The sequence below is a fragment of the Hipposideros armiger genome, unplaced genomic scaffold (assembly GCF_001890085.2).
Source record: "Hipposideros armiger isolate ML-2016 unplaced genomic scaffold, ASM189008v1 scaffold_388, whole genome shotgun sequence".
In the NCBI taxonomy this organism is placed as follows: Eukaryota; Metazoa; Chordata; class Mammalia; order Chiroptera; family Hipposideridae; genus Hipposideros; species Hipposideros armiger.
Window position 1 is genome coordinate 564,299 of NW_017731738.1, and position 15,157 is coordinate 579,455.

General features: G+C 49.9%; 2 protein-coding genes across 2 annotated transcripts; one reads left to right on the forward strand and one right to left on the reverse strand.

The window, feature by feature from the left end:
- The first annotated feature begins 567 nt into the window (after window positions 1-567).
- On the forward strand, window positions 568-2,836 carry CCDC107 (coiled-coil domain containing 107). Its single transcript, XM_019663274.1, has 6 exons — window positions 568-730; window positions 819-970; window positions 2,079-2,142; window positions 2,233-2,323; window positions 2,400-2,512; window positions 2,589-2,836. Exons 1-6 carry the CDS (start codon window positions 625-627, stop codon window positions 2,819-2,821), a joined length of 759 nt encoding a protein of 252 aa, XP_019518819.1. The 5' UTR covers window positions 568-624; the 3' UTR covers window positions 2,822-2,836.
- A 278-nt stretch (window positions 2,837-3,114) lies between these two features.
- ARHGEF39 (Rho guanine nucleotide exchange factor 39) lies at window positions 3,115-6,582 on the reverse strand. The gene is made up of 9 exons (XM_019663278.1): window positions 6,434-6,582; window positions 6,144-6,238; window positions 5,764-5,884; window positions 5,397-5,515; window positions 4,723-4,793; window positions 4,354-4,482; window positions 3,977-4,206; window positions 3,630-3,718; window positions 3,115-3,471 (listed from the first exon to the last, which is right to left on the reverse strand). The coding sequence occupies exons 1-9, from the start codon at window positions 6,569-6,571 to the stop codon at window positions 3,456-3,458; spliced, it is 1,008 nt and encodes a 335-aa protein (XP_019518823.1). The 5' UTR covers window positions 6,572-6,582; the 3' UTR covers window positions 3,115-3,455.
- Between the last annotated feature and the right edge of the window lie 8,575 nt (window positions 6,583-15,157).

The following is a 15,157-nucleotide window of genomic DNA, read 5'->3' on the forward strand; positions in this document are numbered from 1 at the left end:
CTTCCCAAAATACAGCCGCGCTGAGAATGAGCCCCGTGTGGTTAGTGCGCGTGAAAGCGCACTGCCTGCGTAACTAGAACACTTGACGGAGGACGCCCCTGCGCCACGCCGCTCGTCTCCCCCGCCCTGGGCGGGATCGCTTCTTGGCGGACTTAACAGTGTAAGCAAGGAAGGTCTACGTGCCCGCGCACGCTGCACTCTCTGCCTCGAGGTCCGGGGACTTTCCCCTAGGCGCAAAGTGAGGAACTAGTCCTTCGTCTGTAGCCTAGGAAACAGGCCTTCAGCACGAACTGCTTAAAATTGTGATGTACTCGCCCCTTTTTATAGTCTACCAGATAATTTATTTTATGATTAGGGTGAGGATTTTGGTGGAGTGAAAAATAAAAACAACTTTCCGGAATAATCTTCTAAGGCTTTTGGAGTCACTCTGGCTAATATAGAATATTTTACTTAAATAGATAATAAATTAACTAATTTAGGAAAGCCGGTCCAACAGTCCTATGCAAATAAAACCTGGCCCCGCTCATACACTAAGTGGGCGTGGCCTCCCGGAGAGGGCCAAAGCAAGACCAGGGACGGAGCGCGTGTACGCATGCGCTTACTGCTTCTGTCTGTCGGCCTGCAATGGCGAGCTCAGTCTCGCTTGCGGGTATGCTGGGGCTACTCCTTGTGTCTGCGCTGCCTGGGGTCCGCGGAGACCAGCCCAGCCCCAACCTCCAGGCACACCCAGGTACCAGCGAGGGCTGCTGGAGGGAGGCTGGGACTGCCCACGGGTCCCAGGCCCCAGCTCTATTGACCCGCCTTGCCCTTCTCCGCAGGGGACCCCACCCAGGTCGGCCCTAGAGCCACGGAAGCCCGGCGGCGCCCGCAGCCGAAGGATCAGCACGAGCGAGCCCGGGCCAGGGCGTTGCCTTTGGGGGCGCTGTACACCGCAGCTGTCGTGGCTTTTGTGCTGTACAGGTGTTTGCAGGTGCGGGGCGACCATGGGTGGGGATGCCCCGGGCCTGAATTTCCCGTGGGGGCGCTATGGTACCAAGAACAAGAGGCATCTTCCGGTCTATAAAATGAACGGTCCTTTGGCTTTACAACATTATGGGATTATATTGAGCATTCAGCGAAGTAATGGATGTGAAGGGCGGGTGGTAAGTTGTAAATAATGACCATCACATTTAGTCCTCCCATCAGTCCAAAGAAGAGCTTGTCACTTGCTTAAGATCACTCAGATAGTAACTGGTCTCAGCAAGTGTCCCTACTACAAAAGGCTGGTGAGACTCCAGCCTTGGTACAAGCAGTTGATTACTGTAGCCTCTGTTTTTAGAGTTCAAAGTGCCAAGCAGTCTCATATTCTTGGGAAGGAGGCCCTGAAATGTGAACTGACGGTACATTTTGGTGGATTGAAACTGTTGAAATGGAAAGCAGTACCTCCCAGGGCTGTATCTTCAGCCCTACCCCTATCATTTGCATTGGAAAATAGAGGGCTGAACAAATTTAGATATAAAACTAGACGGCATAACTAATAGGGATAGCTAATCATGTTCCCAAATAGACTTGACAGGCTAGGATAAGGGACTTTAAGAGCACTACGAGCTCAGTAAAGCAACCAGAGAAACTGTGTCAAATAAGCACTGACTGAAGGAAAAAAAAAAAAAGGTGATATTAAACCAACCAAACACGTGGGGAAGGAGACAGGGGAGGGAAATGACCATTGTCTTCAAATTCCTGAGGGGCTATCATGCTGAAAAGACATGATTTGGGAAGGCTCTCTATTCAGCACCATGGAAAGAAGATACATGAAGGACAATTTTTGGCTTTGTATATAAAGTAATGCCCAGAGCTTTATCAAACCGGAGGGAGCTCTTTCCTGGAGGTGTTTCAGTAGACCGAATGACCACATGTGGGGGCATACTGACATGTTGCTTCATGTCCTGGGTGAGAAGCTGGACTAGATGTGATTGTGATTCTCTGAGGTAAAAACCCAATAGCTTTCTCTACCTCAAATCCTCCTCCTTTTACTGGCTTTGGAGACTCAGAAATGATGAAGACCCTTATTGCTGCAGTATTGCCCTTTCCTTCCACAGCAAGGGAAAGACGAGGCTGCTGTTCTCCAGGAGAAGGCAGGCAAGAAGGAATCATTGCAGTCAGGTGGGTGTTGCCGAAGTCTGTGCTTAGTGGGGGAGTCGGGGGCAGCAGAAGGTAAGTAACCACTGCTCTTCTTTTCTCCTTCACTTCCAGAGCAACAGCTGGCCCAGTTGACACAACAGCTGGCCCAGACAGAGCAACACCTGAACAATCTGATGGCCCAGCTGGACCCCCTTTTTGAGCGGTAAGGAGAGCAATGTGTGGTAGGTGAGAGAGGTGGGGGCATAGATTGGGCAGCCTCTGAGTGGACATATTCGTAGCGTGACTACCCTGGCTGGAGCCCAGCAGGCGCTTCTGAACATGAAGTTACACACCATCCACCAGCTACTACAAAAGAACAAGCCAAATGAGGGTGTGGCGTTTCCAGAACCAGGTAAGGGGTTGGGAGGTGAGTCTGGTGGAGGTACAAAGTCTCTGAAACTGGAACATGCCTGACCTTCCCCTCACAGAAGTCAGCATACCCTTTCCTGAGGACTTATGTATAAAGGAGGACGAAGAAGATGCTGGTGACAGTCAGGCCTGGGAGGAGCCCCTAAACTGGAGCACAGAGACAAGGAACCTAGCTGCTCCCTGGGGAGTGGAACAGGGGCTAAGGAGAAGATGCAGCAAGGCTGTGGCAAAGGGACCCCGTCACAGCCCCTGCCAGGATGGAGGGACAGTGGCTGAAGGTTTAGTAAAATAAAGTGTGTTCTTGTGACTGGATGCTCCTGTGTGCTTTTTCCATTCCAGCTGGTCACACACACACACCCATACTAGGTGCCTAAGAACAACTGAGCCTTCTTGAAAAGATTCCCTTATTAGGACAAAAAGATGCTGCCTTCCAGTGCGAGAGCTGAGAAGACAGAGGGAGCTCCTGAGGCCTCCTTCGTGCCAGCCTTCAGGGCACAAAATTCCCTTTTCTTATATCACATAGCTGAGACAGAAAGGCCTTTCCAAAGAACAAAACTTTACTAAAATCCAGTGGTAAAATAAATATAGAAACTACATACAATGTAAAAATTGCCACCTTTGCAAAGTTGCAACCTTGATAGACGACTGGCCACAGATATAGCACCGAGCTTATCAATCCCAAATCCCCTCATCTGTGCTGGAGGGGCTGGTTCAGAGGAGGTTCAATTGGGTCAGATTTGGTTTCCTGATTCTTAAGGGCTGGTCAAATAACCCGGTGTGGGCTTGGTCCCAAGCAAACACAAAATGACCTTTTTCAAACCATGAAAGGTTCTGTTTTGTTTAGCACTGAAGAAGGTTCCTTTATACTCTTGACCCTGCTGACCTATCCCTGAAGTATCCTGAGTTCTGGAATCTGTATGATTCTTCTAGTTCTTCTGGCTGCTGTGGAGAAAAGACAGTCCAGGCACTGGCGTGAACACTCTACTGAGACAAAATCACCTACGGGGTGAGGGTTCCCAGACAGATAGAGGACATGAGATGGGATCGGAGCTGCTCATTTCTAGCTCCTGGGCCTCATCCCGAGGGAAGACACAACTTACCTGATGGCTAAAGTCAGACTGTGGTACCATTGCAACAGCTCCTCCTGGTCTGTGGACATAAGCAGTAGCTTCTCATGGGGAAAGGACAACTAAGGAGAGACCACCTCTTAGTACATTGGCTCAGAATGGTCCAGGCTAAAACTGAAGGCCTTGCTACTCCCATGGAGGTAATTCAGGACTGAGGTGAGAGTTAGTTCTAAACCCCAAGCCCCAGTTATCCTCTCTCAATGTAGACGGCTCAGTTCCTATGAAAGGGGTCCAGGCCGAGGAGATAAACAAGTACACACTCACTTGAGGTATATTTTGGGCCTCTCCTACCTAACCTAGGGCTCCTGCCTATTACTTACGCTGAGCAGTCCACCACAAGGGCCTCCTGAGTGGCCAAAGACCCTGTGGAGTTGACACTGGGCCGTGGGGTAGAGGGCCCGGCAGGCAAAGGTGCCACTCTGCAGTAGGTGGAATGGGGGTCGAGGCTTGGCCATGAGGAGCACGTCAGAGAACAGAAAAAACATTCGGGGCCGAGGCTCCCCACGGGGAGGCACCACCAACAGCCAGCCCTGGCGTAGGAACCAGCGACCTGAGGGATGGGGGAGCTGTTATTCTGGTGCAGCTGCAGGACCATGATCCATGGGAACAGAAGGAAAGGGAGTCTGAGGAAATGGGGGTACATGCTGGGAATGTAGAGGAAGGCAGATGAGAGCTGAGGGGGAAGTAGGCAGACTACCTGAGGTAAGCCCCTTTGCCTGGCGTCCACTGAGCAGAGCCTGGACACGCCGGAGGCGCTGCTCATTCTTCTGTTTCTGACCAATGGTGTGGACTCTCTGGGCAGTCTCACTTATCAGCCGAGCAGCCCCTGGAATAACATCCCCCACCTCATTCCAACTTTGACTCTGGGTGACTTGTGGTGGTGAAAGACAGGCTGTTCCTAAAGCCGACCAGGGTCAGGGTCTGACTTCTTGAAGAGTGGGCAGGACAATAGGGACATTGCATATATGTCAAAGGAAGATAGAGGCATACCAGATATTGTTGGAGGTCACAACCAGAAAGGGATAGGCAGCCTCCTGCCTTGAGTTTTGGCAGAGCAAGAACATACGTGTGAGTTGTTGGTGGTCAGGGCTGTTGGGACTTGTGTTTTCAGCCAAAGCAACGACAAGATTCTCATACCTGGAATTAGACAATTGGGAGTCTATGAAGGGAAGTAGAGCTGGGCAAAATTCCCTCTGCCTGACACACACATCACCCCCTACACATACTTCAGTTGCAATGCCAGGAAAGATTTGCTTTAGGCTACTGTATCCCTGTTGGAAAACCTGGTCTCATACCCCATGGCCCTCTTCCATCTCAATGAAGAGTCAAGGGCAGACCATTGTTTGGGAGGCCAGATCCCAAGAGGACAGTTAATCAACCCAAGGAGGATGCTAGACAATCTGACTATGAGCTCTTAACTCATCCCCCGCTACAGAAATTCTACGCTAGGCCAGCCTCTCATCTCAGCAAACTCTTCCAGATTCCCTGTCGATAGCCCTCTTATAGGCCCCTCTCACTTCAATGTAGGGTTCCACAGTCCCAGCTAAGGGCCTGAGGCTGCAGACCTCAGGTAGTTCAGTGGGTTCAGGTAGTCCAGTGGGTTACTCTTGCAAAAGGATTTTAGGAGCAATTTGTCCCAGGAGTGAGGCATTGGGACAGACCCCATGGAACCCCACAAAGCTGATGGAAGCAATCATACAGACTCGGAGAAGTTGGCTGAGTCAGGGTGAGTTCACTCACTGCTGGAGCCTCTGCAGAGGCAGAGGGAGCAGATCCTGGAGCTGAAGACCCCCAAACTCAGGGCGGCCTTCCTGCAGCCGCACGAACCTCCGGAAACGTTTGCTTTTCTTTAGTTGCTCCTGGAGTGAGGAGGAAAGGGTTGGCAGTAGGGAAAGAAGCCACTCCTTATATTGTATTCACCTGTGTACACATCCCCAGCCCTCAGTAAGCTGTGTGCTCCTGAGAGAATCCGTCTCTCTACAGGGAACGTAGCATCCAGAGGGCTCTATAAATGCAGGAACAGTATGAATGAAGTTTGGGTCTCCAGAAGAGAAAACGTATGGGGCGAGAGGAAGAACGGAAGGACTTGAGGTCATCTTCAGGTTACCTGCAGGGTGGTCTGGGACCTCTCTGCGTTGGCAGCAAATTGGGTGTAGAGCTCCAGGTGGGGGCAGAAGCGCTCCAGCCCCTGTCCCCAGTGCCCTCCTTCCAGGTAGGGAAGCAGCTCTCTGCGTGGGTGAGGACAATAAAAGAGCTGCCGAAGAACTGCTCAAACACCACATTTCTCATAACCCTGTCCTGGAGGTGGTGCTGTTACCCATTTTACAGATGGAGAACTGGGGCAGGTTAAGGCACTGGGCCAAGGCCACAGGTGAGGTAATTGGCAGACTCGGAATATAAACCGGCTTCTCTCCGACTCCAAGCTCCGTGCACTGGCAGAGGCCAGGGCTGTCCCTCCTTCCCTCTCCCCATGCCCCTTCCACTCACTGGCTGGCGCCGTAAATGAGCTCCCAGGGCCCAAACAGGGCCTGGCGCTCTGGTGGTCGCAGGGTGCCCTTGGCTCTCAGAATCCCCACGAAGTACTGCGGAAGGAGAGAACACCGGTATACAGTCTGCTGAAGAGGCCAACGCGCAGCTAGAAACTGTAGAAGTCGGCGGAGGCCCCAAATGCACGTGGACAGTTCAAGAACCCGCATATTCGGGGTCACCGACCTCGCAGGGACCCTCCCACACCCGGGGGTCCCCGTCCCAGACGGGAGGGCGTGCCGGGCCCGCACCGTGGCCACCAGCCCCAGCTGTTCCTGGTAGCGCCGCTCGGTCTCCAGCAGCTCCCGGGCGGTGCAGGCGCGTTTCCGCTCCCAGCGAGCACGCTGCTCTTGCACCGGGCACCGAGCTCTGGGGCCCGAGCTCTCCATCTCTAGCTGACCGGTCGACACTTCCGGCCACAGCCCGCCGGAGATTCAAATCCCAACCGCTTCGGGGGCGGGGGCGGGGGCGGGGCCGCGGAGAGGAGCGCGCCCCCTGGCGCCGAGAGGCTGCACGCAGTACGGAGTATGTGCGGAGGCCAGCCAAACTGCGTCTGGTCTCCGCTGCTGCGTGGCCCCAACGCCTGGGTGGTGCGTGGAGCCCGCCGGGTTAGGGCCGGGTGGGGCAGATGGGTGGCCCTCCTCTGAGTGGCACTAAGTTGGGGCCAGCCTGGAATTTGAGTCAAGAAACTTGAGGGTGCAGACACTGGCAGGGCCTCAGTGTCCCATCTGTAGAAAGGGAAGAGGGCAAAAGTTACGGTACATATTCTGTCCTGGGTCCACGCCAGACGCTGAGGTTCAGTCGTTCCCAATGCATTTACAACTGGGAACTCTTACCAGTCACAAGGTTTGAAATATTTTGGATCCCGGACAAAAGTTGATAGGTTTTAAGTTACTAACTCGTTTTCTTGTTCCAAAATCTGACATCCAATTAGCTTCTGGTCAGCAGGTGTCAATAATTAACACGGTGGTTCAGAATTGCTTAATTATGGCCAACCGCAAAAGCTTGGAGTTGATTAGTCTGTGCTACCTAGTCAAAGATAGTATGTACTAGATTTTCCTTATTTAGGTCTTTTGAAAAATTGGCAGTAGACCTGGAGAGTAAATTAAATTGGCAGTGCCATTTTGTCAGTATGTATGAGAAATCTTAAAATGTGCTTACTCTTTTTTTTTTTTTCTAGCTGAGCCATCCTGCCACCTGTTAGCAGCTCAGCTGCAGCTCAGCTAGGGTGGGGAATCAAACTGCTGTTGGGCAGAGCTTGCACTCTTGCGCGAGATATTAACCAACTGAGCCACTCAGCAGGCCCTTAATGTGCCTACTCTTATGACCTAGCAATTCTGCTTCTAGGAATGCATCCTAAAGAAATAGCTGTGTGTGGGCTGGCCAAGTGGCGCATTGGTTAAGAGTTGGCTTGGGATGGCAGCTCTGAGCAGCAGGGCCTTGGTTCGGATCCCACATGAGGGCCAGTAAAGCTGCGCCCTCTACAGCTAAGATGGTGAACAACAGCTCGACCTGGAGCTGGGCTGCCATGAGTTGCTGGCGAAGGCAGACGTAGGCTGCAGTGAGGCTGCAGTGGGCTCCTGTAAGTGAACGTGAGCTGCAGGCAGCTGGTGTGAGCTGCCAAGAGCCTTGGGGAGCAGCCGTCCAGTGGCTGGTGATGGATCTGCCTCACCCCACCCGGGGAAGAGCACAATGATACCAACATGAGCCAGTGAAGCGACGTTCTCCACAACTAGCCTGAAGAACAAAAGGACAGCAACTTGTCTGTTCCCCTTCCCTGATTCCCCAATGCTGTTCCCCTCCCCCAATTCCCCAATAAAATCTTTAAAAAAAAAAAAAAAGAAAGAAAGAAATAGCTGTGTGGACAAAAATATGTACCAGGATGTGTGGCACAATGTTGTTTGTAACAAAAAACTGGAAACCACCTAAATGTCTAGAGGTAGTAAGTCGGCTAGGAAAATTATGGTACAGCCATTTGAAGGAATAATATGAAAGCATTAAAATGATGTAAAAAAGTTATCAATATGGGAAAACATACGTAGTATATTGCTGAGAGAGAAAAAAAGCAGGTTACAAAGCTGTTTGTACAATATGATCTCATTTATGTATAATATATATGACTGGAAGAGTAAACAAAAGGTAATTGTGGTTTTTATCTCCGAGTGATGAGATTGAAGATGATTCAACAAATATTTATTAAGCACCTAGTCAGTGCCAGGCATTGGATCATTGAAGTTAAAGGGGTGAATGGGACAAATAGGGTGAGTTTTAAAATTCCCTTATACGTACTTTTCTGCCTTTCCCAAGTTTTCTGGTTGAGCATGCATGCATTACTTGGTAATTAGGGGGAAAAAAGCTATTAAAAACCAAAATGTTAGAAAGACTTTAGACCCTATTCCTATCACTCTGGACTCCTAGGAATCTGGGCCTCAAGTCAAGAACCAAGATATTGTCAGGGATCTGAAGTCTCCTCTAGCTCTCTGACATTCTAGGAATTGTGAGGATGGAGAAATGCTGGACTTACATCAGGGACAAACAACTTGAAGGGCCTGATGGAGGAAAGAGAGAGTTTGGGTCACACTATACCGTAGACTTGGGTCCCAAGGAAAATGGTGATATTATAAAGGTGGAAGACTGGTTATACTCTCTCAAGAGAATGTGGGACAGTCCCCACTAGGAGCTCTCAAGTGAGGAAGGGAACATTGAATCCATGGTAATCAGTATCACCCTGAGCCCAGGTGATGAAAACAGAGCACAGCACCTGAGGTGCTGATGTGTTTGGGTATGTCACCAGTGTGTGTGTGTGTGTGTGTGTGTGTGTGTGTGTGTGTGTGTGCGCTTTGGGTGGATGGAAGAGAGGTGGGGAATCATCCAACTTTGGAGGAAGAAGAGGGCAAAGCTGAGAAGACACACTGGGGACACTTGGAGACAACTGATGCCCTGGGGACCAAGTCTCCCACAGAGCAATTCAGGCACACCCCATACTCTACCTGGAACAGACTATACCCCCAGTTCTCCAAAAACCAAAGGAAGGAGGGGCCAGAGGGTGAGGATCAGAGGGCAGTCAACAACCTCTCTATCCTTTAATTACCCTCAACCTCTCCTTTCAACTCGCTGGCTGCTGGAGAAGCCCTAGTGATGCTTTGAACAACAATCATCAGTTATTCCATGAAAATTAAGTGCCTCTTATATGCCACTTCCTGTGCTAGGCATGGAGATGAAATAGTGGAGAATAGAAATATGACCCCTGCTGTTATGGGTCCAGCATGGTAGACATGGTAAAATGAAATAAATGTTACAAGGGAAGTCTAGTCTTCTATGCAGGCAGGAGTGACCCTGTCTAGGAGTCAGGGAAGACTTTTTGGAGGAAGTGACATGAACTGATACCTGAAGGATGAGCAGACCCTGGTGGGACAGGGCTGGCAGTGGGGGAGAGGTGAGAGAGACAAAGAGCATGGATAAAGACTTGGAGATAACACACGTGCGCGTGCGTACACACACACACACACACACACACACACACACACACACACACAGTGCATTTAAGGAACTGCTAGAAGTTCAGTAAGACTAGAGCATAGATTGCAAAGGAAAGAGTGATGAGAAGAGAAACTGGAGAGACAGACAGGGACCGGACCATGGAGGTAATTTATATCAGTAAGACTATGTTCAAAGTGGCTAAACAATAACAATATTGGCTCATGCAACCAAAAAGTCCAGATGCAGGTAGGCCCTACCTTCTGGATTAGTTTAATCCTGCAACTCAATCATGTCACTAAGGATGGGGGGATGTCCATTAGGCAGGTGGTTGTGGATCTAACATGGAGGAGAGAGTCCAACCTGGGGATACTTGGCTGTCATCAACTTATAGAAGCCATGGGAGTGGATGAAACTGCCTACAAAGAGTATGACGAGGGATATGGGCAGGAGGCATGAGAGTCACAAGTACAAACCTATTTCTTCTCATCCTGTGCATCCACTTCAGTTCTAAATGGCTAATGGCATAGTGAGCCACATGGTGGTCCCCATAAAGATATGTCCACATCCTAACTCCTAGAACCTATGAATGTGAACGCATTTGGAAAAAAGTGTCTTTGAATATATAATTAAGCTAAAGATCTTGAGAAGAAATCATTCTGGGTTATCCTGGTGCGCCCTAAATCCAATGACAAGTGTTCCTAAAAGAGATACCCAGTGGGGAGACAGGGACCACAGGAGAAGGCCATGTGAAGTTGGAGGCAGAGATCGGAGTGACGCAGCCAAGGAATGCCTAGAGCCACGAGAAGCTAGAAGAAACCCTAGAATCTTCAGAAGAAGCAGGGCCCTGCCAACACCTTGATTTCAGATTTCTAGCCTCGAGAACTGTGAGAGAAAAAAATTCTGTTGTTCTAAGCCACCCAGTTTGTGGTCATTTGTCACAGCAGTCCTAGGAAACTAACACAGATGGTGAGGTGGACCAGAACTACAGGTCAGCCTCAAGGATCCAGAAGGGCTTTGATCTGTCTTTGCTTCCAATCCATGGCTGGGGAGTAGGGTTTTGTTTTTTGTTTTTTGTGGGGTTTTTTATTCCTCCTACCCATCAACAAATAGTTCCCTCCTCTGCAACCCTGAGATAAAAACAGACCCTAATGACCAAAGACTTGACCTTAAGACTGTGTACCAGGTGGGGAGAGTGCCCCAGCCAGTCAGTCCTGAGTACACTCTGTTCCAACCTGGGGAGGCTCAGGGAACAAGACTCTGGGAGCTCAAACCTGTTTTGGGTTTGGCAGCCTCCCAGCTGTGAAGGTATGATGTAGGGTCAGAGTCCACATTCCCCACCCAGACCGGAGACACAGTCACACACAGAGACAGAGCTCAAGAGCACCATGCAGAGTGGCATTTGGAAAATTAGAGAGCTGTAACAAAGAGAGATCTGCACCAAGACACAGATCTGGACTCTGAAATACTGAGAGAAAGCAGCAGAGAGAGCGGGAAGACGTGTGGACGTGTGGACAGAGTGCCGCAGAGAAGTGTACAAAGAGGTCCTGACAGAGACCTAAGAAGGAAAAAGGAACATTCAGAACATTTGGAAAGAGGGACATGAAATACAGCTGGGATTTGTGTCGGAGAAAGATGTCCTGACATACAGACTCCAGACTCCAGTTAGGAGGGTGCTTCCGTCCCCTGTGCTCCCCATGAACTCTTTCACCTCAACTAGATTAGTTGTTACCACATTCCATCTTGTCCAGGTCCATCCAATTGAGATATTACTATGGACCTTTCATGTGTCAGGGTCTAACCAGCGTGCTGACAAGACAGCTGCTCAAGACAATGAGCTGACTATCCAAAGTGTACACTGCGTTAGATTGCCATGGATGAATGGCTCTTAATTTGGCTCCAGAAATAGCAGCTTAGATTGTAGGCTAATTACCTCCTAAATTGGCTGCTTGGAGGACAGTTATTGTTCAGCCATACAGGTTTTGATATACAGTATGGCAGTCACTCTGAAGAAGCAGATAATTTTTGATGCCATGCAAACATGATGTCATGCCCCTGGAACAGTTGTGATTTGACACATACACAGGTCATTGATGAGCTCCCTGAGGGCAGGGAAGTCCTCTTAGTCAATCTGGTTTATCTCAAACCCAGGCAAGGTGATCTGCAGAGAAAAGACTCAATAATGGTTGTTGAATAAAAGAAGGATTCAATCAATCAAATACTGAATCCTGCCGTTATGGAGCTCAAGGCTATTAGAGCAGATAAAATGTCATAAATCATCCTAATGTGAATTAGATGGTGGGCAAGGTTATTAGCAAGGGCAGGAAAAGCACTGTGGTGGCTGAGGCACCAGAAATCTCTTCCGGTGGTGTAATTAGTCAAGAAAGACTTCCTGGAAGAGGTGGTCTTTGAGCTGAGTTTTGAATAATAGAAGGGATTTAGACAGGGGAGGTAGTAAAACTATTTTTTAAATTATGTTTTATTAAAAACCGAAAGCTACTCAGACTGTGTCCTCTTCCTCTTCCTCTCCCAAAGGCAGAGAAGAATGATCATCTATGGCTAATGGCAGTTACAAAAGCAACACTAAGAGCCAGCTTCACGCTCAGGAGAACACTGCACCTCCTCCTCGTGGTTGCTTGTGCTCTACCTGTTCAGAGAAACCTCTCTAGTAACAAACTATAGAAATAATCCCTGAAAGTATAGTCTTAGTAAAACTATTTAACATGGTATTGGGTGCACCATCAGAGTGGAAGCTGGCTGAGGCATTCGAGTGGGTCCTGGGGCCCCTGCTGTGCCCACCATTACCTCTTTAGATAAAAGAGGCTGTCAGGAGAGGCCCCAGGAGCACCCTAAAGTAATAACAAAATTAGAAATATTTCAATATATTTAATTAACCTATATGACCATACAGGTGTGTACCTACTGAATGTTAGTTCCAGATATGAACCTCCTGAGATGGCCTTACTCTTTTTCTGGTATGTTGAAGCCAGAGGGACCTTACTAGAATGTGAGCTACAGAGTAGTAGAGGCTGTTCTCCAGTCCAGTGCTGCATCCCCCTAGGCCTAGAGCGGAACCTGGAGGGTTGGAGGAGGCTCAATAAATGTTTGCTAAATGAACAGGCAGAGACTGGGAACCCCAAGTCCATTCTTGGGGTCCTCATACTCTTCATCTCCTTTTACCCACTCTTCCCCTATAATTCATGCTCTATACACAGCCCTCAACCTGTCCTAATATGAGAATTGGATTCTGTCATTCTCCTGTTCAAAATATTTGATGCCTCCCCTTTGCCCAGAATACCATTCATCCCATTGTTTTTACCAATTAAACTGCTGCTCCTTCACAGCCCTGACCAAATCTGCTTACTTCTGTATTACCTTCTGAGGCAGAATTCATCTCTCGCTCCTAAATCTTATGATAGTGTTTGCCCTCACTCCCTAGACAGTGAGCTCCTCATGACAAGGGCTGTCTTATTTATTCCTGTACTTTTAGCCCAGTGCCTGGCATATGGTAGATGCTAAATAAATATTTGTTGACTATAAGGGTGATTGGCACTCCAGGCAGCAAGAACTAGATGAACAAAGGTGGTCAAAGGTTTGGGGGGGGGGGAAATGAATAGTTTAATCTGGCCTTAGTATGAAGGGCAGTAAGAGATAAGATGGAAAGTTCTCTTGGGTAAGATGTTGAAGGGACCTAGAAGTCGACCAGAGGGAGAAGATGGGCAGATGGAAGATACTTTGGTAGGCATTGGGAAGCCAATGAGGGTTTTTGAGCAAAGGTTTAATCAGACGAAAAATAAATGTGGTTTAAACCCATCGAAGTCCCTCTCATACATATACTGTTTTCCATTCATGCTCAAATTCGCCTCCCACTCCCCATTCACCCACCCCCTCACCCACAGGCTTCCAGAGCAGCTCGCCCTCCCTCTTCATCTGCTTCCTAGCTGGGCAGGGGATACACAAGGCCTGCTCCCCTCTCAGCCAGAGGACGTGGGGGCCCCAGCTCCCTGTCTTTTCCTGTCCCTGCCTGGGGCTGGGAAGCAGGCCAGGGTTAGCTGAGGCTGGCTGGCTGGCAGGCACCCGGGTGGTGCCAGGGAAAGCCTGTGCTGCCAGGTGGTGCCTTGGGTTCCAAGCTAAGCCCATGACCCTGATAACCTTGTGCCTGCACATATACCTGCACTCACTCCACCCCCAATCTAGGCTTTGGTATCGGGAAGGGGGCACAGGGCCAGACAGACCTGAGGGACTTTGGCATCATTTCTAGAGAAGGGCACTCACTCTGAGTCAGCCTGCTCCCCTCCAGGCTTGCTCCACCCCCACCCAGCTCCTATTTCCAATGCACGTACAGCCCGTACACACCACGTCCGGGACATCCTACAGTCAGCCACATGGCTCCCCTGTGCCCCAGCCCCTGGCTCCCTCTGTTCATCACAACCCCTGCCTCGGGCCCTACTGTGCAACTGCTGCTGTTACTGCTGCTCCTGGTACCTGCCCAACCCCAGAGCCAATCCAGGATGCAGAGGACTCCTTCCTTGGGAGGAGATTCATCTGGGGAAGATGACCCACTGGGCGAGGAGGACCTGCCCAGTGAAGAGGACCCACCTGGAGAGGAGGGCCCACCTGGAATGAAGACTGAATCAGGAGAAGAAGACTCTCTGAAGTTAGAGGATCTACCTACTGTTGGGACTCCCAGGGACACTCAAGGTCCCCAGAATAATCATAGGGACAACAAAGGTAAGTCATCAGCCCTCAAAATCTAGGCTCCAGGAGGTTTGTGCCTCTCCTCATAAAGCCCCAGCCCGGGCAGGGATTATTCAGGGAAGTAGAGGAGCCTGTACTCTGACAGCAGCCTTTCCCAACCCCAGGGGCTCCCATGCTACTAGATCCTTCCCCCCTTTCAGAGCTAGAAGAGGGCGGATGGGGAGAGAAAAATGGGTCACAGATGGAGAGAGGTGAGTAGAAGAGGTGGGAGAGAAGAAAGGGGAAGGTTGGAGAGGAGACAGACATTAAGAATGTGGAAAGAGAAAGCATAGGTAGAGAGAATTAAGAGTACGAGGGAAGAAAAAAGATGGGGGTACCAGAGGAAGAGCCAGAAGGGCCTGTAGAGATGACCTCATCTTCAGTATACAGGTGAGGAAACTGAGACATAGGAAGAAGAAAACAGCAGGTAGGGGGACCTGGTATCTTGACTCCTAAGCTAGGATGTTTGGGAAAAGAGTTGGAGGCCAGAAAGGGAAGAGGGAAGAGTGGGGGAGGAGGGATGGTCTACTGATTTGGGCCTCGAGACTGAGACCCCCAACCACTTTACTAAGACAGTGGTTGCAACTGGTATCTCCGGGGCCAGTAGGATCTTTGTGTGGCCCACCATGCTGTGGTGTTACATTTGGCTGCACTGTATTGTGCTTTACACCTGGCCCGCTTTAGGCATTTGTTACCTGCTATGCCCCTGTAAGGCATCTGAGTTTGCGAAGCCCTGCTAGTGCGGGGGTGGGGAGTGGGGG

Excerpts from the sequence above, each read along its gene's own strand:
- CCDC107 (XM_019663274.1), top strand. The coding sequence starts at position 625 with ATGGCGAGCTCAGTCTCGCTTGCGGGTATGCTGGGGCTACTCCTTGTG. Across the intron at positions 731-818 it reads CAACCTCCAGGCACACCCAG|GGGACCCCACCCAGGTCGGC; the intron begins GTACCAGCGAGG and ends CCTTCTCCGCAG. Across the intron at positions 2,143-2,232 it reads GAAGGAATCATTGCAGTCAG|AGCAACAGCTGGCCCAGTTG; the intron begins GTGGGTGTTGCC and ends CTTCACTTCCAG.
- ARHGEF39 (XM_019663278.1), bottom strand. The coding sequence starts at position 6,571 with ATGGAGAGCTCGGGCCCCAGAGCTCGGTGCCCGGTGCAAGAGCAGCGT. Across the intron at positions 6,239-6,433 it reads AGCTGGGGCTGGTGGCCACG|TACTTCGTGGGGATTCTGAG; the intron begins GTGCGGGCCCGG and ends CTCCTTCCGCAG. Across the intron at positions 3,719-3,976 it reads CTTGTGGTGGACTGCTCAGC|TTGTCCTTTCCCCATGAGAA; the intron begins GTAAGTAATAGG and ends GTCTCTCCTTAG.